General features: G+C 50.2%; 2 protein-coding genes across 2 annotated transcripts; both read right to left on the bottom strand.

The window, feature by feature from the left end:
* Positions 1–15,131: 15,131 nt before the first annotated feature.
* Positions 15,132–21,477, bottom strand: CD300H (CD300H molecule). The gene is made up of 3 exons (XM_080826186.1): positions 21,148–21,477; positions 16,502–16,859; positions 15,132–15,444 (listed from the first exon to the last, which is right to left on the bottom strand). The coding sequence occupies exons 2-3, from the start codon at positions 16,825–16,827 to the stop codon at positions 15,183–15,185; spliced, it is 588 nt and encodes a 195-aa protein (XP_080682312.1). The 5' UTR covers positions 16,828–16,859; positions 21,148–21,477; the 3' UTR covers positions 15,132–15,182.
* On the bottom strand, positions 21,122–22,097 carry LOC308357216 (CMRF-35-like molecule 4; the record flags this gene model as incomplete). The annotated part of the gene is made up of 2 exons (XM_080826681.1): positions 21,122–21,483; positions 22,037–22,097. The coding sequence occupies 2 exons, from the start codon at positions 22,095–22,097 to the stop codon at positions 21,122–21,124; spliced, it is 423 nt and encodes a 140-aa protein (XP_080682807.1).
* Positions 22,098–23,369: the final 1,272 nt, after the last annotated feature.

Consider the following 23,369-nt stretch of genomic DNA (forward strand, 5'->3'; position numbering starts at 1 on the left):
GGTTCACTGTCCACGGGCTGCTCAGATGGAAGATGATCTTGGGTGTGTCTGGGAGCACGTTTCTGGAGGAGATGAGCATTTGAATCCGTGGACTCAGTGAGGTAGGTGCCCTCTCTGGGGTGGGTGGGCCTCATCCCATCCAGTCTGTTGAGGGTCTGAGTAGAAGTGGATGACCAGCAGAGGAGGGAGGAATTCCCCCCTTGCCGCTGATGGCTGCAGCTGGGACGCCATCTTTTCCCACCCTCTGTACTCCGGGCTCTCAGGCCCTTGAACTCAGAATGGATTTCACCACCAGCTCTCTTGGGTACTCCTCAGTTCCCATCACCGTGGGAGCCTATTCCGTTAATGCACTCTTCATAGGCATGCTTCTCCTACTGGTTCCGTTTGTCCAGGGAAGCCTCATTGACACACGTGTGTATCTGACCCTGTGGCGACGGACTTCGTCAACCCCAAGACTGCACACGAGGACCTCATTCAGGAAGATCCCTGTGAGGACTCAACACGAAGAGCCAAAACCTCATCACTTCCTCTCACCTGCAGCGTGGCCTCCCAGGACATCTCCTAGAGTTGACGGAATGCAGGTGTTTCAAGGGGCTGCTACAGAGAAACACAGAGAAAACACCCAGGATGTCAGCGTGCTGAGCATGGAAGAGCATGGGGACCATCCCCACGTGAACTGGGTCTGCATTCTGCGGGGGAAATAGTGATGAAGCAAAGACCCAGTTGGAGGCAAATGTTAGTGCCTTTCCTTGGGCTGGAATCAGAAGTATCTGCTTTACTCCTCTTTGGCTCTAGGGCCTCTGTGAGACTCAAAAACACCTGGGAGACTTTTGTTTGGTGAAACTCTCATGAGTCTGAAGAAAAGAGGGATGTCAAAGTAGGGTTACAGACATTCTGGGCTATTTGAGAGTGGGAAGATTTAAGTGCTTTACTGAGGCCCCAGAGTCAACCTGGAGGATCAAGAGTTCCATGACCTGCCTGCACCTGGAGCCTCAGGTGTCCCCAGTCTCTGACAGTATCCCCACAGGCACAGGCTTATCTCTAGGACCCCGGGAGAGGTCCTGGCGCTGTGTGCCCACGGCTCGTGGGCGTGCTCATGGATCAACTTTTGGATATGCAAGTGCTCATAGGCACAATTAATTGGCCTAGAAAAATGATTCCTGAACTACAAGTTAATTCACTTGTGGTTGTTGGAATAAGACACATGTACAAATAGTAGGATGAACACTTAAGTCAGGGCAGCCCTGTGATTGTATTGATAATTCAATTTAGACAATATGTTAAAGACGACAATTGACGCTGTTAACGGGAGGCCAGGCCAGAGCCAAAGGGCAGGCTTCTCTCCTTGCACTGCAAGATGGACCCTCCCACCCCAACCTCCTGCCCATTTCTGCCCATCTTCTTGGTGCTGGCACCATGTCTCCTCGTTTCCCATCCCCTCAGCCACCTTTCCTTAGACCTTGCTGGCACGGATCCCAGGGAGTCCTTGAAAGAGCTGCTTCCCTCACTCCTGGGCAATAAGAGGAAGTATCGCCAGTTGTCACCATACCAAGGTCCATGTCAGCTGGCCGTGGTCAGGAGGGGGCACTGGGTCTATCGACCTCTTCCAGGAAGTGTGAATTCCAGGAGAGCCATGGGGCACTGCTTCTCAGTAAAGCTGAAGTGCTGGGCTAGAGTCCGGGGTGTCCTGTCTTTCTGCCTGGTTCTGTACCCTCCCCTGGGCACAGGTGGTGAGGGTCCTGACTTATGCTCCCCTGAACTACCCTTTGGGCTCCAGACCCCTGCTTGCATCTCGAGCTCTGGACTGTGAATGTCTGGGTCCACCTCTAGTTGAGCGCAAGGGAGACAGAGCTCAGGCTGGTGAGCAGGATGGGGCTTGGGGAGGGAAGCAGGCTGTAGGACTTAGCCTGAGGAGGAAAGGTCATCAGGATACAGTGGATCTAGTTCTAACCCCTGGGGTGGCCAGGATCAGAGTATTTGAATCATCCCGGAGGACTCAGCAGCTGAGAAGCAATCCTCTTAGAAGAGAATTATTTTTTTTAATTTTTTAAAATTTCTTTTCAGTGTTCCAGAATTTTCCAGAATTCATTGTTTATGCACCACACCCAGTGCTTCATGCAATATGTGCCCTCTATTATACCCACCACCAGGCTCACCCAACCTCCCACTTCCCTCCCCTCCAAAACCCTCAGTTAGTTCCTCAAAGTCCACAGTGTCCCATGGTTCGTCTCCCCTTCCAATTTCTCCCAACTCCCTTCTCCTTATTTTTAAGTCCTTGAAGAAGAGTTGCCCGGATATGCACATGGCCACTATGGCCATCTTTTGGTGGCTTGAAGAACTGCCACAAGTGTGCTCTGAGTGTTACCTTCATCCTCATGCTGGAGGTTGGGAACTAGAAATGCCTTTTGTGCAAAACATAGGAGACTTTTAACCATAGGAAACAAACAGGGTTGCTGGAGGTGAGGCAGGAGAGATGGGGTAACTGGGTGATGGACATTACGGAAGGCACGTGATGTAATGAGCCCTGGGTGTGAGGTAAGACTGACGACTCACTAACTCCTACCTCTGAAACTACTAATACAATAATTGCCTTCTATTTATATAAATTTTCTTTGATTCCCAACATCAGCATTTTGTCATTTTGGGCATCCGTATCCAGGACATATTTTGTTACACTTATACCTAAGCATTTCATTTTCTTTGGTGTAAGTGTGTAAATGGAATGCATTTTTTAAAAAGATTTTATTTATTCATTTGACAGACAGAGATCACAAGTAGGCAGAGAGGCAGGCGGAGAGAGAGAGAGAGGGAAGGAAGCAGGCTCCCTGCTGAGCAGAGAGACCGATGCGGGTCTCGATCCCAGGACCCTGAGATCATGACCTGAGTGGAAGGCAGAGGCTTTAACCCACTGAGCAACCCAGGCACCCAATGGAATGCAGTTTTAATTTTGGTTTCCATATGTTCACTTGTTCGCATATGGACATGTGATTGACTGATGTGTGTTCATCTTGTATCGCATGACCTGATGAACTCACCTCTTAGTTCTATGAGGTGTGGTAGATTGCTTGAGATTTTCTACATAGACAATTATGTCATCTGCAAACAGGGTCAGCTTTATTCTTCTCCATTCTCTATGCCCTTATTTCTTTATCTGACTTACGGCAATGGCCAGAATTTCCATGGCTAAGTTGACTACATGGTGAGAGGGGGCATCTCGGCCTTGCTCAGGATCGTACAGGGAAAGCATTTAGTTTTTAATCACTAACTATAATGTTAGCTGTATTTTTCTTTTAGATGATCTTCATCAAGTTGAGGAAATTCCTTCTACTCTTATTTTTATGAGTTTCTTTTTGATCATGAGTGGGTACCACAATTTGGCATATGCTTTTTTGGTATCATTTGGTATGATCCTATGATTTTTCTTCCTCAGTTTGGTGTGGTGGGTTACAGTGATTCATTTTCAAAGTTGAACTAGTCGCATTGGTGGTTCAGTGGTAGAATTCTCGCCTGCCAAAGCTGAACTAGTCTTACCTACCTGGAACAAACCTCACTCCATCAGGGTACATAATTCTTTGCTGGATTCTTTTGCCTGCCCTACCTATCCACATCTACCTGACCCCCCAGAATCCTGATCCACTGACTTCTCAGGACCCTCTCTGCCCTGAGCTTTGCCTTTGTTCAGACCTTCCACCTTCCCTCCCTCACCTGCCTGAGGCTCTCACCCAAGAGGCTGTCCCTGTCCTCTGTCACCCCATCCTCTGAACTCTCATCCATTCTTCTTCATGACATTTCTCATAAACTAATATTTTTAATTTATTTTTTGAAACTACCCATTAGAATAGATGGCCCCTGGGGCACCTGGGTGGCTCAGTGGGTTAAAGCCTCTGCCTTCAGCTCAGGTCATGATCCCAGGAGGGTCCTGGGATCAAGCCCTGCATCGGGCTCTCTGCTCCTCGGGGAGCCTGCTTCCTCCTCTCTGCCTGAATCTCTGCCTACTTGTGATTTCTGTCTGTCAAACAAATAAATAAAATCTTTAAAAAAAAAAAAAAGAACAGATGGCCCGTGTTTTGCTGACAGCTGTATCCCCAGCACCTAGAAACAAGCCTGGTGCTCCAGAGGCTCTTGGTGAATATTTGGTGAATGAATGGAGAAAGGAAAGATGGTTGAATTGAAAGGCTACACTGGGGATTCTCATGAGGGCAAGGCCACCAAAAAGCACACTCACACCTTGGACTCCCTTGGCCAACCAGGCTGTCCTTGGTGCTCTCTACCTGCAAGTTAGGAGTCCTATGGAGTTCTTCCCCCATGCTCCCCAGCAAATCACCACACATATTACGTGTGTGTGTGTGTGTGATGGTTCATTGCATCCATTTAAGTATGTATGTATGTATGTATTTTTACCAGTTTTTGGCAATAAGGTGAGGAGACACAGGTCTGGGACCAGAAGTTCTTCCTCCTCTAGTCTGAGCAGCAGTGTGTCTGGACAGGATATCGATGGGCAAGGAGGGCTGCAGGTTGTCTTCCTCAGGTCGACTCCATGTCCTACAAATTGCCCACTGAGGCCTGTTGATCCCAAGGGACCATGCTTGCCCTGTAACCATCGAGCTGCTGATGCTTCCTATAGCTCTGACTTGTGAAGATGCTGCCTTTAATAATCTTAAAAAAATAATAATTTTAAAGGGACCTGGGTCCCCTGCCTATGAACGTAAGAGCAAGTAACTGGCTGGACTGATTTATCTCCTTTAGAAGCAAGAGGCTGGCTTAGCTTGAGGTCTCTTCTGGCCCCCCTGCTGGGCTGTGGTGACTTGTTCACAGCATCTCTGCTGCTGGAAGGTCACAGTCTAGAACCCGGGCTCCTGTGTTTTCCCTTTATCTGCTGTCAGTCTTCCTACTGGGCAACCAGCTCCTGTACATTTTCAGACTCAGGCTCACAGACCAATTGAATCGTAACTCTCCTTAATTACAGAAAGTCTCCTCGATATCATTGAGATAAAAAGTAGGACAAGAGAAGCTTGCGTTGCTGGAGGCTGCCTTCAAGAATGAGACTTTTTCCCTGAACTCTTCACTGTGTGTGGGCATTGTGTTGTCTGTACACTCACACAAGCACATGCAGACCTCTAGCTGACCTAGGCACCTCTGTGTGCCCCACCATGACACACTCTCACGACTAAAGCTCTCCCAGCGTGGGCAGTGGGAATGGCCCTGAGTCTGGAGATGGTTGCCTGCCTTCCCTGCCTGTCCCTGTGCCCATGTCAGATGGGCTGTGTTCCTGGGTAGGTTGTCAATGGGCAATTAGTGTTACTGATTTTCATTATCGGGCCCCTGTCGAGGCTGGTGCAGACCCCCGGGATCACAGCTGTGAGGCTGGTGCTCAGGAACCATCCAGGACACAGTGATGTCCTGTTAGAGCTCCGGGGTCCTGGGCAGCCAGTAAGGGAGAGGAGCCAGTGCCCTTAGGTCCCGTTCCCCATTGGGAGGACAGAGAGAGGTCCAGGAAGAGGCTCAGGACACCTTCAGCATGGTCAAGACCCTTGCCAGGACAGGAAAGCAGGCCATTCACAGGGAGGCTTATGCAATAAGTACAATAAGTGAACATTGTATTATAAAAAAAGGGTGATGACTTGGGAAAGAAGTATTATAAGAAGACCAATGACCTTGGAAATAAAAGTATTTTTTTTTAACTTTGGTGCCTTTTATGAACTGATCTAGAGTAAATAATTTGCAAATATGTGGCAAACCCATAAAGAAAACAAGGAGAACATGACTGTAAAATTCATAGTTGTTTTCCTCAGAGGGACTTCAGAAATATTCACGATATATCCAAGGGTTGAAGAGTACTTGGGCTTTAAGGAGTGTGCATTTATTGGGAACATTCTTTGTGTCTATGATACTTTGCAGGAAAATTTACAAAAAAGTTTACAGAGTATTCTGAATGAAATAAGGACGGGGACTGGTAGTGTTGGTCAGAAGGCCATTCCCATTCATCAGATGGGCTGTGTTCCTGGGCAGGTCGTCAATAGGCAATTGGTGGTACCAATACTCATTATCGGGCAGATACTTCCTCCCGCCAGATCCCCTCTGAGGCCTGTTCCCTCAGAAGACAGCACTGAGCATTCTCAGGACCAGAGGCACCTCCAGGAAGACCAGGAGAGGGAAGTAGATGCAGCTGAGCAGGGACCTGTGGGGGACACGGTGACAGGCAGTGAGCCACATCCTCAGGGAGATGCCCTGGTACCCTCCACTTTCCTTCTGTCCCTGTGTCAATGTTCTGAGGCCACAACAGTCCACAGGTGGGTCAGTCCCAGGTGGGTCCATGATGGGGGGCAGCCCCATCAACAGACCACTTCTGTGACCCTCAGGCTAACAATTGCCCTTAAGACAGGATGTGGACTTGGAGAGACCCTGGCTATTGGAGTGACATGAGGGAGACCCCAGGGAGCAGGCAGGACCTGTTCTATCTAAGCCCTCCCCATTGGGAGTTACCTGTCCGTGGACTAGCAATCACTCCTGGGGTTTTTTGTCTGATGTCTGCTCTCCCACAAACAGTATTTCCCATTTGGTATCAGAAATATTTGCTTTAGTCCCAGGGAGGGTCTGGCAGCTTCCAAACCTTAGCCTTAAAACTCAGTAGTTAATGCTGGAGGTAATCAATGACCCCACTCACCTCTCATCTCTCTTAGAGGCCTGGTCTTCAACAGGATGACTCTCCAATGAGGGCGTGGTGAGGAGGGGGAAGCAGAGAAGAGAACCCAGGGGCCCCCAGAGCACCTGGCCTGGGCTGGGACATGAAGGCCCCCTTTGCACAACACTGGCACTTGTCTTCCCTGTCCCCAGAGCCCAATTTCTGCAGATACCTGAGTGCCGGCTCCCCCAATCCTATAGGTCTCCAGGGAAATGTCCTCTCACTGGCCAGGACTCCCTGATCATTGTGTATTGAAGAGCAATTCCCCACCCCCCCGCCGCCCCGTCGCTCTCCTGCACATGGTCTTCCCCACCCATCTGTCCTAGTTCCCCCAAGCACTCATCATGAACTGGCATTTCCTCTATTGATGAATGTGTTGACTTCTTCAACGTGTGAATTTCCCAACTTTTGTCAGAGCCAGACTGTGTCTTAGTGGCTCAGGGCTATATCCCTAGAAGAGGGTCTGGCACGTGGTAGGACTTCCACAGTTAGGTGAGGAATTGGTACATAAGTGTGGGACCGAGGCCACGACAGTCACACCCACACACCTCAGCCCCCCGTGTTCCCCAGAAATCACCCAGCTGTCAAAGGTCTCCCACTGCTAGCCCCTTACCCAGAATGTAGGCTGGAGGTGTAGTAGTCGTCCGAGGTTTCGGTATTCAGTGTGGGGTCTAGCAGGACCGTGTGAAGACCTGTTGTTGATGAGGGAGGAGAAGGCAGGCTGAGGACAAGCCAAAGCTGACACCCACAACCCCACCCCCCATACTCCTGGGTGGGACAGGTGACACTCCTCCAGGAACTCCCCAGCTGTCTTCATGGCAACGCCTTCCTAGAGGGAAAAAGAACCCTAACACCGACAATGGCAAGGCCTCCAGTATCCTGTGAGTCTTCTTTAACACAGGAAAAGCCTTCTGAAACCTCCCTTTTCCTCACCTCCCCAAACTTCCAAGTATACAATCAGCCATCCCTCACAAGCCCAGGCAACAGCACTTTCTGCCCTGGGGTCCCGTCCCTGAGCTTTAATGAAACCACCATTTTGCACCAAAGATGTCTCAAGGATTCTTTCTTGGTTGTAAGCTCTGGACCCCACCCCACCAAACCTCACCCATATTCCAAAACCACATCAAGGGTGCTGGAGGGCCTCACAGAGCCGGGGGTTGCAGTGCTGGCTGGGGGAGAAGCACATGTCAGTCCTGCTGTCCTCCCCTGGGCTCTCCCACTCTCTGTCAGTTGTGTGGCTCCGACTCACATAGTCTTGGTCACTCAGGCCATCTGGACAGGTGTCCGGGCTCCACAACCTCCCACAGCCACACGCAGGCCTGCCTGGAACTCAGCCTCCCCAGCCCCCTCTGCAGGTGCACCCTGGCCAGGTGGGCGATTTCAGAGGCAGAGCATCCTCCCAGCAGGGCATGGGACAGTGTGTGGAGGGAGCTCAGGGCTCTGGGCTCAGCCACCCTGCCCCTGGTTTCCCCTGGCAGAGGATGGGCTGAGCTTTCCTCTGTAGAGATTGATCCAGAGCTGGGGCTGGGGGTCGGGTCCTCAAAAAGGACTGACGTCTGGAGTGAGGATCATGAAACAGGGCGCTCAGCAGAGTCCCCACTGAATGATGGATCCTGGCACTCAGTGCACTCAGCCCCCCAACTCTCAGCCAGAACTCTGAACCTGGGTGGCCTCGGGACGGAAGGATAGACAGAAAGAAAGATCTAGTGACACAGACACACACCCAGGGCACCACACAGAAAGTTCCCTGTCCTGAGACCAACTGGACAATGGTCTTTCTCTTCCAGGCGGTGGTGTCCGAGGACACTCGGCTCCTCACTGTTAAATAGGAACCCACGAGGGGCCTGGGAGGGAAATGCCCCGTGTGAGAGAGACGACCTGCAGGAAGGAGGTCAGAGCAGCCAGGGCCAACATCGGAATAAGAACACAAGACAAAAACCTGAACACTCAGAAGGATGAACTCCATGTGGTTCTCAGGAAACAAAAACAGGGTTCTAGTAAAGAATTCTTTGCAGCACATGGAAGTATATTTGGGGCCATAGGACCTAAGAACTCCTTTTTCTCATTTTTTCCCCTCCTTTGTCTGAGGGGAGCTTTCAGAGGTTTCTCTGGGTTCCCTCCTGTGGAAATGATGGAAGGAATGGGGAGGGTCAAGGCAGAGGGGCAGGGTGTTCCCCAAATGCTCACAGAAGCCCCACATCAGGGTCTGGGGCTCCTTCTTGGGCCCCTGTTGAGGCTGGTGCAGACCTCCAGGATCACAGCTATGAGGCTGGTGCTCAGGAACCAACCAGGACACAGTGTTGTCCTGTTAGAGCCCCGGGGTCCTGGGCAGCCAGTAAGGGAGAGGAGCCAGTGCCCTAAGGTCCCGTTCCCCATTGGGAGGACAGAGAGAGGTCCAGGAAGAGGCTCGGGTCCCCTCCAACGTGGGCAGGACCTTGTCAGGACAGAAAGGTAGACAGCCGTCCCCAGACTTAGGGCCATTCGCACTGCCCACCCTGGGAGAGCTTTAGGCATGAAGGTGTGCCAGAGAGGGGCACACTGAGATGCTTAGGTCAGCCAGAGGTGTGCATGTGATTGTGTGAGTGTGCAGACAACACAACTCCCACACACACACACTCACACACCTAGATACACACAGACACAACACAAGTGCACACACACATAGGCACACCCTTGGTGTCCTGTGTCACCCACCCCATGCTCACCCCGCTCTTCTGTCCTATGTCCCACCACTTTCCTGCCAGAGTCGGGGTGACCAGCCCCAGTCTCAGGCAGCCCTGGTGCTGGTATCGGGGGAGGGGTGCGCACAGCTCACCTGGGGTCACAGACACCACAACTGGGTAGGTGAGGTCGAACACATATCCTGGAACCTCTGATGTATCAATCCCACAGCGGTATGTTCCTGCGTCATCCTCTCTGAGGTTCCTCATGGTCACTCTGAAGGAGAGGGTTGCAGAAACGTCCCTGATAGACACACGGCCATTCCACACTTCTACGTCTCGGACTGTGGTCTCCACAATCTTCCACAGACATGGGCTTTTGCACCAGTATTTGGTATTGTTTTCATATATCTTCTCATATGGACATATCACACTCACGGATTTCCCCACGGTGCCCACCAGGGAGATGGGACTACTCAGAAATTGGGAAACACAGCCTGGAAAACACAGCCAAGTGTGACCCCTCACCAGAGGGGCCTGGATCAAGGGGATCTGAGGTCAAGGTGACCCCTGAGTCCCTCAAGGGTCCTCAGGGTCAGGAGAAGGCCTTGGCAGAAGTCAGGGCTTTCCTGAGATCATAAAGAGGGGATGTAACTCCCTCCTCACAGAGTGGCACAATGAGAGTGTGTTCCTGGTGTGTGTGTGTGTGTGTGTGTGTGTGTGTGTGTGTGTGTGAGCGATGCAACAAGACCTTGTTTCTGACTGTGACACTACAGTAATGGTGGTCACAGGAGCCCCTCCACTCAGGGCTGTTCTGTCTACTATAATGGACATGACTCACCTGCTTTATACACTGAATCCTCCTGGTCACTGCTGAGGCAGTGCTGGCCAATCCAAGAATCTTCTCTGTTCTCTATTTTCCCTCCCATGTCCTCCCTCCTTCCCCTTGGGCTGCCTCACACCCTCGTCCCCCTGTCTCCCTCCCTCCCACTCAGGACAGACTTCCCTGCCCAGGCTCAGCCCTGCTCACCTGGGACCTGCAGAAGGAGCAGCGCTGCAGCCAGCCACGGCCTCCCGTCCCCTGGGGTCATGTCTGCAGCACAGATGCCACCCACAGCAATGCTATGCTCGTGAGGGGGACAATTTCAAGCCTCCTCACAGAGGGTCCTCTCTGCAGGGCCCACTTCTGCTTTCTGGGGTCTCTTTGTTTCCTCGTCCTGCCTGTGTTTGGTCTCACAATCTTCTTCCACACTGACTCAAGCTGGTTGGGGTGCAGGAAGCTTGGGGACAGAAGCAGCACGAGCTGAGGCAGAGTCCTGGACCCGGTGCACCGGATCTGCTCAATCCCGATGACAAGACAGCTCCTGGTCCAGGACTGGATTGGGATTGCCGTCCCCTTAAACAATCAACATCTGCTCCTCTCACTGTCCACACTCGCCCCACACAATGGAGCCACACTAGAGCATTTCCTCCTCAGTGGGACTTCCTCACCCCTGTGACATGTCACTTCCTTGTGGTCAGGATGGACCATGTCCGGGGTGGAGCCCCCAGCAGCCCATCATCTCAGGCATCCGTGGTGACCACAGTGGTGTTAGGACCCCCTAGCCTGCAGCTCCAAGCACCCGCAGTCCCCATGGGACCCCTGCTCTTCTCAGGCCACACAAGTTGGCTCTGTGACCTCAGAGGCTTTCAAAGGTTCCATTTAGGTTCTGGGTTCTGAACCAGGGTACAAATCCCCCAGGCTTGCGTCCCTCCTGTATGTTTCCCTGTTCTCAAGACACGGACATGGAACAGCTATCACCAACCCCATGAACACCTCAGTTTGGATTCTTTCTTCTTTGCAAAGTTCACTCTACTGTGACTCGTAGGGCAGAGGACTGACGACGGACAAGAAGGTCCAGAGATTGAAGGAGCTGATAGGGCGTTGGGGCCATGTGAAGCTGAAACCTGGCTTCTCCTCTCCATCCAGTGGTACAAGGGGCCGTTGTGTAACAAGAGGGTGGTCTGCCAAAGCACTGGCTGCTGGTGTGCCTTTTGGGTTTGCATGATGACCAGGGGCTTCTTCAAGGTGCAGAGATATGGGATGATCCTTACCAAGAGGTGGGGAGGTGGGTCTGTCCTAACTCACAGTGGCTTGTTCTCATGACATGGTGGGTTGGGGTTGAGTTTATGCTGGAATTGGTAGGGAGCCAGGTCACTAGTCATTAGGAAAATGCAAATTAAAGCCACAAGGAGATAACACCTCACACCTGTTAGAATGGCCAAACTCAAAAAGGCAAGAGATAACCAATGCTGAAAATGGATGTGGAGAAAAAGGAACCCTACTGTGGTGGTTGGTGGAAATGTAAATTGGTGCAGCCACTACAAAAAACAGTGCAGATGATCCTCAAAAAATCAAAAATAGGAGCACCTGTGTGGCTGAGTCGGTTAAGTAATTGCCTTCAACTCTGGTCATGGTCATGGGGTCCTGAATTGAGCCCCACATTGGGATTCTTGCTCAGCCAAGAGTCTGCTTCTCCCTCTACCTCTGCTCTTTGTCCCACACTGGCCCATGCTCGCTCTCTCTTTCTTCTAAAAAAAAAAAAAAAAGTAAAATCTTTTTAAAAAAAAGCAATACAAGTTTTAAAAAATTAAAAATAGAAATACAATATGATCCTGCAATTCCACTTTTAGGAATATACTTAAACAAAATAAAAATAGCTCCAGGGCCTGGAGATTATGACCTGAGCCGAAGGCAGATGTCCAACCACCTGAGCCATCCAGGTGCCCCTGTGCAGAAGCTTTTTGGTTTCATGTAGTCCCACCTATTTCTTTTTTTATTTTGTTGCTTGTGCTCTGTCTGTCCAAAACATCATTACCAAGACCCATTTCAAGGAGCTTTGTTCCTATGTTTTCTTTTTTTTTTATTATTATGTTAGTCACCATACAGTATGTCATTAGTTTTTGATGTAGTGTTCCAAGATTCATTGTTTACATATAACACCCAGTGCTCCATGCAATACATGCCCTCCTTAATACCCATCACCAGGCCAACCCATCCCCCCAGCCCCCTTCCCTTCTAAAACCCTCAGTTTGTTTCTTGGAGTCCACAGTCTTTCATGGTTTGTCTCCACCTCTGATTTCCCCCCCTTCCTTTTTCCTTTCCTTCTCCTAATGTCCTCCATGCTATTCCTCGTTTTCCACAAGTAAGTGAAACTATATGATAATTCTTCTAGGAGTTTTGTGGTTTCAGGGCTTACATTTCAGTCTTTAATTCTTAGAGTGATGTAAAAAAAGGAGTCCTGTTTCATTCTTTTACATGGGAATATCCAGTTATCTCTGCACAATTTGCACATTCTTGGTTCCCTCGTCAAATATTAGCTGACCATATAGGTTTGGGTTTATTTTTGTTCTATTCCATTGGTCTATTTGTCTGTTTTTATGTCAGTACCATACTGTCTTGATGACTATCACTTTATAATATGGCTTCATAGATAATCATATATCGAGCCATATATATAAGTATGACTAGATATATGACTATTGCTGTATAATATAGCTTAAAATCAGGAAGTGTGATGCCTCCTGCTTTGTTCTTCTTTCTCACAATTGTTTTGGCTATTTGGGGTCTCTTTTACAACTCTACAAAAATTTTAAGAGTTTTTTTTGTTTTACCACTATAAAAAATGCCATTGGAATCTTGATAGGGATTGCATTGAATCTATAGATGGCTGGTTCTTGGTAAAGTAAGTGATTTCTATTAGATCCTGGACATTTTGGATATTATATTATGAGTCTCTCAGTTCTATTAGTCTTTCTTTTTATTTTTCTTTTTATCTTTCTTCTAGTGTTTTCTAAGAAAAGGTAAATGTGGAGGGGCTTTATATGGCTATCATGGTTAGGACAATATGGTAACAAACACAGATAGGTAAGGAGCTTGATTAAACAGGATGGAGCACCCATAAACAGACCCGTTTTTACATCGACACTGGATATAACTCATGTAAATGAGGAAAGAAGAACAATAAATACATTGGAGTATATGATTATTCATGCGGGAAAAAAGGAAAGTGGCTCCAACCTCACAACATGTAAGGGGAAAAAAAATTCAATCCCAGATGGATCCAGGACTTAAATGTGAACCACAAAATTTTAAAGTATTTAGAAAAAACATAGGAGGATATTTTTATAACTTTGCGATAAGAAAGGCTTCTTGAGTATGGTACCAAAAGTACAAACCATAATATTCTGATGCATTCAAATACACTAAAGTTGTGGTGTATTTGTGAGGCATCAATGATAAAACTTGACCAGTGAGAGTGTGAGTCCTATAATTCAGGAAGGAAGAAGAGAAACCCGAGAAAGATGGGCCAAATCTGAACAGAAGAGGGAACGCAACATAAGTGAAAAGGTGCTCAGGACGACAAGTGGAATGCGTTCAGCCACACCGCCCACACTGGCCGCTGAGGGGATGCACCCGCCATGGCGGAAGGATGTACCACCTGATCCCTCTCCCTCTCCTTCTGCTGTAAGGCAACTCTGCACACCCTGAGCCTGTGTGCATGTTGTCTGTTCTCACCGACCTCAAAACCTGCACTGGCCTGCCCACACTTACCTACCTTTTGACCGTGGGCTGCACAGCCTGGCCACCCTGTAGATGGTGAAACAAAGAACTATTTCAAACTGTCAAAAGTTAACAATTAAAACATCTGACATTCCAGGAAGTCACACAGAGAGCCAGGGCAATAGCAGCGCTCAGTCATAGTTGATGGGAGCTAAGTGGGGCCATGAATTTCGGGTTTGGAAAATCACTTGGCATTATCTAGTGCGGTTGAGTGTGCACAAACCCTGAACCCCAGCAATTCCATCCCTAAGTATGTACCCTAGTGAAATCATGTCACACATAGACTAGGTGACCTGTACAAGAAAGTTCATGGCAGCACTGGCTGTGGAATAGCCCCAGCGGGCAACAACCCAAAGCCATCAACAGAAAAATGGGTAAATCAGATGTGGTGAATCTTCTCTTCTCTCCGCTGAAGGGCTGTGTGTCTGGGCAGCATCTCCAAAGGCACGAAGGGCTGAAGCTTCTCTTGGTTGGGGTCCCCACAAGGAGAGAGGACACACCGAGGCGAGGCCATCAGTGAGCATGGTCAGGAGCAGGGACACCTTCAGGATGACCAGGAGCAGGAAGTGGACCCTGCTAAGCAGGGACCTGGGAGGGACACAGGGACAGACACTGAGCTGTCACCTTAAGAGGAAGGCCCGGGTCCCTCCTTTCTGCCCCCACATGTGTCTGATCCAAGACCCTGGACACCTAATAACCACATTTGGGCCAGACTTGGATATCTGGATATACACTGCCCCCCAACCCCTCAGCTCAGCAGTTGACTTTGGACATTCGATGGCCCGATACTGAGAAGAGAGAGGGTTTGCCTGGGCAGGACCTGGCTCCACACACAGCTGCTTTATCCTAAGCCCTGCCCCTCCTCCTGCCATCCATGCTCCCAAGAGCCCAGCTCAGGCTGGGACTGTTTTTGGTGATTTCTCATAGGTCAATGTCTGTATAGCTGGCGCTAGGTTCTTGGTGAATATTTGGTGAGTGGATGGAGAAAGGAAGGAATTTGAGTTGGGAGGCTGTGCTGGGGGTTCTCAGGGGGGGCAGCGTCATTGAAAAGCAGGCCCTACCTTGGGCTTCTCTGGCCAACCAGGCTGTGCTTGGCACTCTCTGCTGGCATTTAGGGGTCCTATGGAATGCTTTCCCCCTTCTCCCAGCCAAGCACTATGCACATCTACGTTATACACACAATTGTGTGTGTGTGCGTGTGGCATATTTTATTGCATTTTTCAAGCTTTTCTTAAATTTACCAGTTTGGGGGAACAAGGTGAGAAGAGATAGAAGGTTTGGGGCCAGAAGTCCTTCCTCTTCTAGTGTGAGTGGCAGTGTCTCTGGACAGGATAGCGATGGACAAGGAGGGCTGCAGGTTGTCTTCTTCAGGCCGACTCTGTGTTCCACAAATTGCCCATTGAGGTCTGTTGACCCAGAGCACGGCACTGAGCATCATCAGAAACAGGGGCACCTTCAGGAGTATGAGAAGCAGGAAGTGGATGCTGACAACCTGGGACCTATAGGAAGACACAGTGACTGGCAGGAGTTTCCTCCTGAACAGGAGGCCCAGGCTCTGTCTTTCACCCCTGTCTTTGAGCTCAGGTCCTGTGGCCCCAAAAGTCCATATCAGCATCAAATCTGGTTGGTACCAGCGCCAGACGGCCCCTGCTGAGGGCTCCAGACTCCTGTCCTTCAGTTCAAGACCTGACCTTGAGTATCTGGACAAAGCAGACACATGAGGATGTGGTGGTGAGGAATGGAGAGAACGGGAGAAGAGGGGACCCAGAAGGCTCTGGCTCCCAGAAACTCTCGGAGAGTTCACAAAGCAGAGGGAACTCAGGGAAGGAGCTGCACAGAGCTTCTGGGGCCATCATCTCCCGCTAGCCAGACCCAGGCCTGTGGCCAGATTGTGGCATAGCCCCATTCAACACCATCCCAATCTGCTCAGCAATGGACGTATCATAAACCAGGACCAGAGAATCATCACCTTCCCCATTAAGCATTACAGCGTCCCTCATCTCACTGGAAACGAGAGTGTTTGAAAGTTGGCACCGGAGCCAGACCTCAGGTCCCACCCCAGACAGTGCATCCCCCTGCCTTGTCCACCCTGCCAGAAGACTGCAGGGGTCAATTCAGGAAGTTTGATAACAGGGACACACAACCCTGGAGGACAGGAGGGTAGACAAGCTGCCTGGATTCTAATAGAGATGCAGAGCCCAGAACTCCCCTTGTGGACACCACCCTCAGAGTCCCCGAGGCCCAAGGCTCTTGTCAGGAGACTGGGCTCATGGAAGGGACCTTGGATGTCACAGTCCCGCCATCCTTCATTCTCGTGGGCTTGCACACATACTCTCTCATGCACACATGCACACACATGTTCTTTCACACTCGTGCACACTCCCACCACTCACGTTTCTCTCACACTCACACCCACACAACCCACTTGGTCCCCAGTCTCTGAGGCACAAACACCAGGCCTGGTTCTGCACTCCTGAGTTTAGAGTTCCTCAGATGCTCTGCAGGGATTAGCTCAGATCCCTTCCTTTGTGGCAGCAGAGAAAAGCAGGCTCTTACCTGGGAGAAACAAACACTTGAACCTGGATAAAGAGGTCAGGCAGGAAACCATAGAGTCCTTCTTCTTGCAGTATTGTTGCAATCCCACACCTGTATTTTCCTGCATCATCTGCAGTGAGGTTCTCCAGGGTCACTGTGAAGGTGAGGTCTTCAGCGTGGTCCACGATGGACACGCGGCCACTCCTCATCTTTTCCTCAGACCTTCTGGTGGCCACCGTCTGGTTCCAAAGTGGCAAGCATGGTTGTCGGCACCAGTATTTGGTAAATGTCTTGTATTTCTCCTTGTACTGACACTGCACACTCAGGGATCCCCCCACGGTGCCCATCACAGTGCTGGGGCCACTCAGAGACAAAGGGCCTGAAAGACACCATCAGTATTTTCTTCACCTGGAGACCTAGGCTGGAGGAGCATTGTGGGGTTGGGTCCCCTGGAAGCCCAGACGTCACCCTGAGGTTGGAGGAGGAAGGGTTAGGAACCAGGGAGGCATGGGTTGTTAGCCTGAGGTCCTCCAGACACAGGCTTGGGGCTGGGGGAGTGGGGGCATCAACACTCAACCTTCTCTGTGCAGTTGTTGCCAACGGGGGCTCAGGCTATAGGGGTGCCTGGATGGGGGTGAGTGGACCCTTCAGAGCAAGCTTCCCACTTTGCCTCCTCTTTCAGTTGCTTAAGTCCCAGCCTTGAAGATGTGGGGCTGCTTCCTCAGGGCTGGATGAGAAAACGTTATCAGGATGCTCTGTTACACCCAGACATGGCCCTGAGCCAGCACGGTGTTCCCCTCACCCACACTCCACTCCTCTACCCCCACAGCAGGCTTCCTGCCCACCAGGGCCTGGAAAAGAAACTCCCAGCTCCCCAGTGCACTGTAAGACATTCAACAAAACCCTTGGCCCCTCCACACTAAATACCAGTAGCACCCTTCCCCCAGTGGCAAGAGCCAAAATTGTCAACTGGCATTGCCTAACGTCCCCTGGGAGTAAGTCATCCCTGCTGAGAGCCTCGGCTTTAGAAGAAGAGGGTTTATCCAGGAGAACCTGGGGTAGAAATTCCCAGGCAAGAGGGCAGACTGTGGGCTCCTGTCCTGGGCATGTCCTCTGTCCTGGTGAGCATGCTGTATTTTGCAGCTGTTCTTTCCTGGCATCTCTTCCCCACCAGCTCAGTTCCGAAGGGTCATGAGTCATGGTGCTCTCTAACCTGTGTCTCAGCTGCCTCTCAGGGGCTGTTTGCTCCTCTCCTGCCCCAAGTTCTTTCTAAGATCCCAAGGGACCGTGTTTGCTCTCTAACCATCAAGCCCCTGATGTTTCCTACAACTTGTAAAGATGCTGCCTTTATAATCTTAAAATATTATTATAAGGTTAAATAGACCTCGGGTTCTGTGCCTGTGAGTGTAAGGGCAAATAATTGGCTAGACAGAGAGGTTTGTCTCCTTGAGAAGCAGGAGTCTGGCTTAGCTTGAGGTTTCTTCTGGCCCCCCTGCTGGGCTGTGGTGACTCGTCCACAGCATCTCTGTTACTGGAAGGTCACAGTCTAGAACCCGGGCTCCTGTGTTTTCCTTTTGTCTGCCACCACTCTTCCTACTGGGCAACCAGCTCCTATACATTTTCAGACTCAGGCTCACAGACCAATTGAATCATAACTCTCCTTGATTACAGAAAGTCTCCTCGATATCATTGAGATAAAAAGTAGGAAAAGAGAAGCTTGTGCTGCTGGAGGCTGCCTTCAAGAATGAGACTTCTTCCCTGAACTCTTCACAGTCCCGATGCCAGAGCGATAAACCAAAAGGATCCTATTCAACATGGACGGGACTGGAGGGGATTATGCTGAATGAAATAAGTAAAGCAGAGAGAGTCAATTATCATATGGTTTCACTTACTCATGGAGCATAAGGAATAACATGGAGGACATTAGGAGAAGGAAAGGGAATTGGGGGAAGTTGGAGTGGGAGATGAACCATGAGAGCCTGTGGCCTCAGAGAAACAAACTGAGGGTTTTGGAGGGGAGGGCGGTGGGGAGATGGGTGGGCCTGGTGATGGGTATTAAGGAGGGCATGTATTGCAGGGAGCACTGGGTGTGGTGCATAAACAATGAATCTTGGAACAGTGAAGGAATAAAATTAAATAATTAAAAAAAAAAAAAAAACAGAAAGAACCCAAAAGGATCCTATTCAGTATGACCTAGTTGAGAGTTTAATTTTTTTTTCATCTTGCTGATCTTATCCCTAAAGGGCAGTGGGACTGTGTCTTTTCATGCCCAAGAAGCCCCGTGTCACTCTGCAGGACACACCTGTTGGCTGTAGGCCAACTCAGATTTATCTTTGGAAATGTAACCAATGCCTTCTTAGATACTCAAATTTATAATAAAATTATATCGCCTATCCCAGTCACCAAAACGTGGTGTTTTAAAGGTGCTTTATTTTTTAAATTTATTTTTTAATTTAATCACCTTCCTAAAGTATTATTATTATTGTTGTTGTTGTTGTTGTCATTAATTTGAGAGACAGAGAGAGAAGAGAGCATGAGCAGAGGGAGGGGCAGAGGTAGAATGAGAGGGAGAAGCAGAATCCCCATTGAGCAGGGAGCCTGATGTGGGGCTCTATGCCAGGACCCCAGGATCCTGACCTGAGCTGAAGGCAGACATTCAACTGACTGAGCCACCCAGGGGACCCCCTAAAGCATTATTATTTAAAAGTCAGTCAAAGTTTAAAATTCTATGATGTTTGTCTGTCCAGTCAGCTTTATCATGCCGAGTTTCTTTACGTTCTGAGTTTTAGCGTCCTGTTTTCGGAGTGATATTTTTAAGGGTTTTGGTGCACCTTGATTAATATAGTTAGAGGTGGGGAAAACGGGATTAAGGTAATAAAGATTCTTTCCTGCTTGGGTTCTGAAGGTTGGCTCTGACGTCGGATTACTTTGTATTCTAATTCCTACATTTGCGTTTGCATAGGATCAGAGCAAACTGGTGGGTTGTCTTAATTTTTTCTCCCATTTATAATAAAATATTTTCCTTCCAGTGTTTAAACACAAGAAAGAGAGAAACGATGCTTATGGGAACTCTCAGAACCCACCATTGTTGATGGGAACTCTCAGAGTAGGACTGCCCACAAGTGCCCAACACTTTCACCTTCGAGCAGCTCCTAGTGCAGGGCCCCTGCGGCCAGCCCAGGCCTGTCAGAGGTACAGGGACGCTATCAGCACCTGGAATACATAACTGCCATTCACAAGGAGGCTTACACATTAAGTGACCATTGTATTATTTTTTTAAAAAAGGGTGATAACTTGGGAAAGAAGTATTATAAGAAGACGGAGGACCTTGGAAATGAAAGTATTTTTTTTTAACCTTGGTGCCTTTTATGAACTGATCTAGAGTAAATAATTTGCAAATATATGGCAAACCCATGAAGAAAATAAGGAGAAAATGAATGTAAAATTCATAGTTGGTTTCCTCAGAGGGCAGCTTGAAAAAATATTAATGATGTTTATTACTTAAGCTGTGAGGTGGGCACCCAAGGGTTGAATAGTATTTGGGCTTTAAGGAGTGTGCATTTATTGGGAACATTCTTTGTGTCTATGATACTTTGCAGGAAATTTTACAAAAAATGTTTACAGAGTATTCTGAATGAAGTAAGGATGGTGGCTGGATGTGTTGGTCAGAAAGCCATTCCCATCCATCAGATGGGCTGTGTTCCTGGGTGGATCATGAATGGGCAGTTGGTGTTACTGGTTTTAACTATTGGGCTGATGCCACCTCCCCACCCCAGATCCCCTCTGAGGCCTGTTCCCTCAGAGGACAGCACTGAGCATGCTCAGGACCAGGGGCACCTCCAGGAAGACCAGGAGTCAGAAGTAGATGTTGCTGAGCAGGGACCTGTGGGGGACAGTGACAGGCAGTGAGCCACGTCCTCAGGGAGATGCCCTGGTACCCTCCACTTTCCTTCTGTCCCTGTGCCCGTGTCAGATGGGCTGTGTTCCTGGGTAGGTTGTCAATGGGCAATTAGTGTTACTGATTTTCATTATCGGGCCCCTGTCGAGGCTGCTGCAGACCCCCAGGATCACAGCTGTGAGGCTGGTGCTCAGCAACCATCCAGGACACAGTGATGTCCTGTCAGAGCTCCGGGGTCCTGGGCAGCCAGTAAGGGAGAGGAGCCAGTGCCCTAAGGTCCCGTTCCCCATTGGGAGGACAGAGAGAGGTCCAGGAAGAGGCTCAGGACACCTTCAGCATGGTCAGGACCTTGTCGGGACAGGGGGGCAGCCAGCCATCTCCAGACTCAGGGCCATTCCCACTGCCCATGCTGGGAGAGCTTTAGTCGTGAGAGTGTGTCAGGGCAGGGCACACAGAGGCGCCTAGGTCAGCTAGAGGTGTGCATGTGCTTGTGTGAGTGTACAGACAACACAATGCCTGCACATACACTTACACACACATGGACATATGCACGGACACCCATTCAGACATATACACAGATACAAAACATACACACACACAAACACACGGACACATACACACACATCTGCCGTGCCCTGCATCACCCAACCCATCCTCACCCCGCTCTTCTATCCCATGTCCCACCACTTTCCTGACAGGGTCGGAGTGACCAGCCCCAGTCTCAGGCAGCCCTAGTGCTGGTGTCAGGGAAGGGGTGTGCACAGCTCACCTGGGGTCACAGACAACACAACTCGGAAGTTGAGGTCCAGCAAATATTCTGGGAGCAATGATGTATCGATCCCACACCGGTATGTTCCTGCATCACTTTCTGTGAGGTTCTCCAAGGTCACTGTGAAGGTGAGGTTTGCAGGTTGGTCCTTGATGGACACATGGCCACTCCTCACTTCTTTGTCTGCCTCTTCAGTCTTCACAATATCCCCCAAACATGGGGTCTTGCACCAGTACTTGACATTCTCTTTGAATTTCTCCTCATACTGACACTGCACGCTCAGGGATCCCCCCACGGTGCCCGTCACGGAGGTGGGGCCACGCAGAGACCAACAACCTGGAAAACACAGCCAAGTGTGACCCCTCACCAGAGGGGCCTGGGTCAAGGGGATCTGGGGTCATGGTGATCCTGGTGTCCATGAAGGACCCTTGGGGTCTGGAGGAGACCTTGGCAGGACTGGCTTTTCCTGAAACCAGAGGGAAGGGATGTAGCTCCCTCCTCCCAGAGTGGCACAAGGAGAGTGTGTTCCTGGTGTTTGTGTGTGTGTGTGTGTATGTGTCTGTCTGTCTGTACGCGTGCACGTGTGCACGCATGTGTGTGATGCACTAAGAACTTGTTTCTGACTATAACACTACAGTAATGGAAGTCACAGAAGCCTGTCCACCCAGGGCTGCTGTGTCCACTATAATGGACACGACTCATCTGCTTTATACACTGAATCCTCCTGGTCACTGCTGAGGCAGAGCCAGCCGATCCGAGAATCCTCTGCTCTCCGTCCTCCCTCTCATGTCCTCCCTCCCTCCTCTTTGGTCGCCCTGTACCCCCATCCCCCTGCCTCCCTCCCCCCCATTCAGGGCAGACTTCCCTGCCCAGGCTCAGCCCCGCTCACCTGGGACCTGCAGAAGGAGGAGCGCTGCAGCCAGCCACGGCCTCCCGACCCCTGGGGTCATGTCTGCAGCACAGATGCAGCCCACAGCAATGCCAGGCTCATGAGGGTGGACAGTTTCAAGCCTCCTCACGGAGGGTCCAGTCTCCAGGGCCCACTTCTGCTTTCTGAGGCCTCTTTGCTTCCTCGTCCTGCCTGTGTTTGGTCTCACAATCTTCTTCCACGTTGACTCAAGCTGGTTGGGGTGCAGGAAGCTACGGGACAGCAGCAACAAGGGCGGAGGCAGAGTCCTGGACCTGGTGCCCGAATCCATTCAATCCCGATGACAGGACGGCAACTGGTCCAGGACTGGACTGGGATGGCCGTCCCCTTAAACAATCAACATCTGCTCCTCTCACTGACCACACTCGCCCCACACAATGGAGCAACACTAGAGCATTTCTTCCTCAGTGGGACTTCCTCAACCCTGTGACATGTCACTTCCTTGTGGTCAGGAGGGACCATGTCCGGGGTGGAGCCCCCAGCAGCCCATCATCTCAGGCATCAGCGGTGACCACAGTGGTGTTAGGGCCCCCCAGCCTGCAGCTCCAAGCACCCGCAGTCCCCATGGGACCCCTGCTCTCCTCTGGCCACACAAGTTGAAACTGTGACCTCAGATATTTCACAAGTTCCATTTGGCTCTGGGTTCCCGACCAGGATATTAATCCCCCCGGCTTGCTTCCCTCCAGTGTGTTTCCCTGTTCTAAAGACATGGACATGGAACAGCCATCATCAACCCCATGTGCACCTCACTTTGACTCTTTCTTCTTTGGAATGTCCATTCTACTGTGACTTGCAGGGCAGAGGACTGCCAATGGACAAGATGGTCCAGAGATTGAAGGATCTGGTGGGACGTTGGGGACATGTGAAACTGAGACTGGGCTTCTCCTCTCCATCCAGTGGCAAGAGGAGCCATTGAGTAACAAGAGGGTGGTCTGCCAAAGCACTGGCTCCTGGTTTCCCTTTTGGGTTCACATGGTGACCGGGAGCCTCTTCAAGGTGCAGAGATGAGGGATGGTCCTTGACAGGTGGTGGGGAGGTGGGTCTGTCCTAACTCAAACTGAGTGAATGACTAAACACTGCATTGGCTGCAGACATGGTCCTAGGCAACCGTGGTCCAACAAGATGCAATATCTATGGTGATATAACAAATTCCCCCAGAACTGCGTGGCTGAAAACAATTAATATTTATTATCTCACACTTGCTGAGAGTCACAAATCTGAGCGTGGCTTATCTGGGTGGTTGTGGTTCAGCGTGTCTCTTTCACAAAGTTGTCGTCAAGATATTTACCAGGCT

This window comes from Martes martes, assembly GCF_963455335.1.
Source record: "Martes martes genome assembly, chromosome: 16".
NCBI classification, from domain to species: Eukaryota; Metazoa; Chordata; class Mammalia; order Carnivora; family Mustelidae; genus Martes; species Martes martes.

Excerpts from the sequence above, each read along its gene's own strand:
- CD300H (XM_080826186.1), bottom strand. The coding sequence starts at position 16,827 with ATGGGCACCGTGGGGGGATCCCTGAGTGTGCAGTGTCAGTACAAGGAG. Across the intron at positions 15,445-16,501 it reads CAAGTGTTTGTTTCTCCCAG|GTCCCAGGTTGTCAGCATCC; the intron begins GTAAGAGCCTGC and ends GTCTTCCTATAG.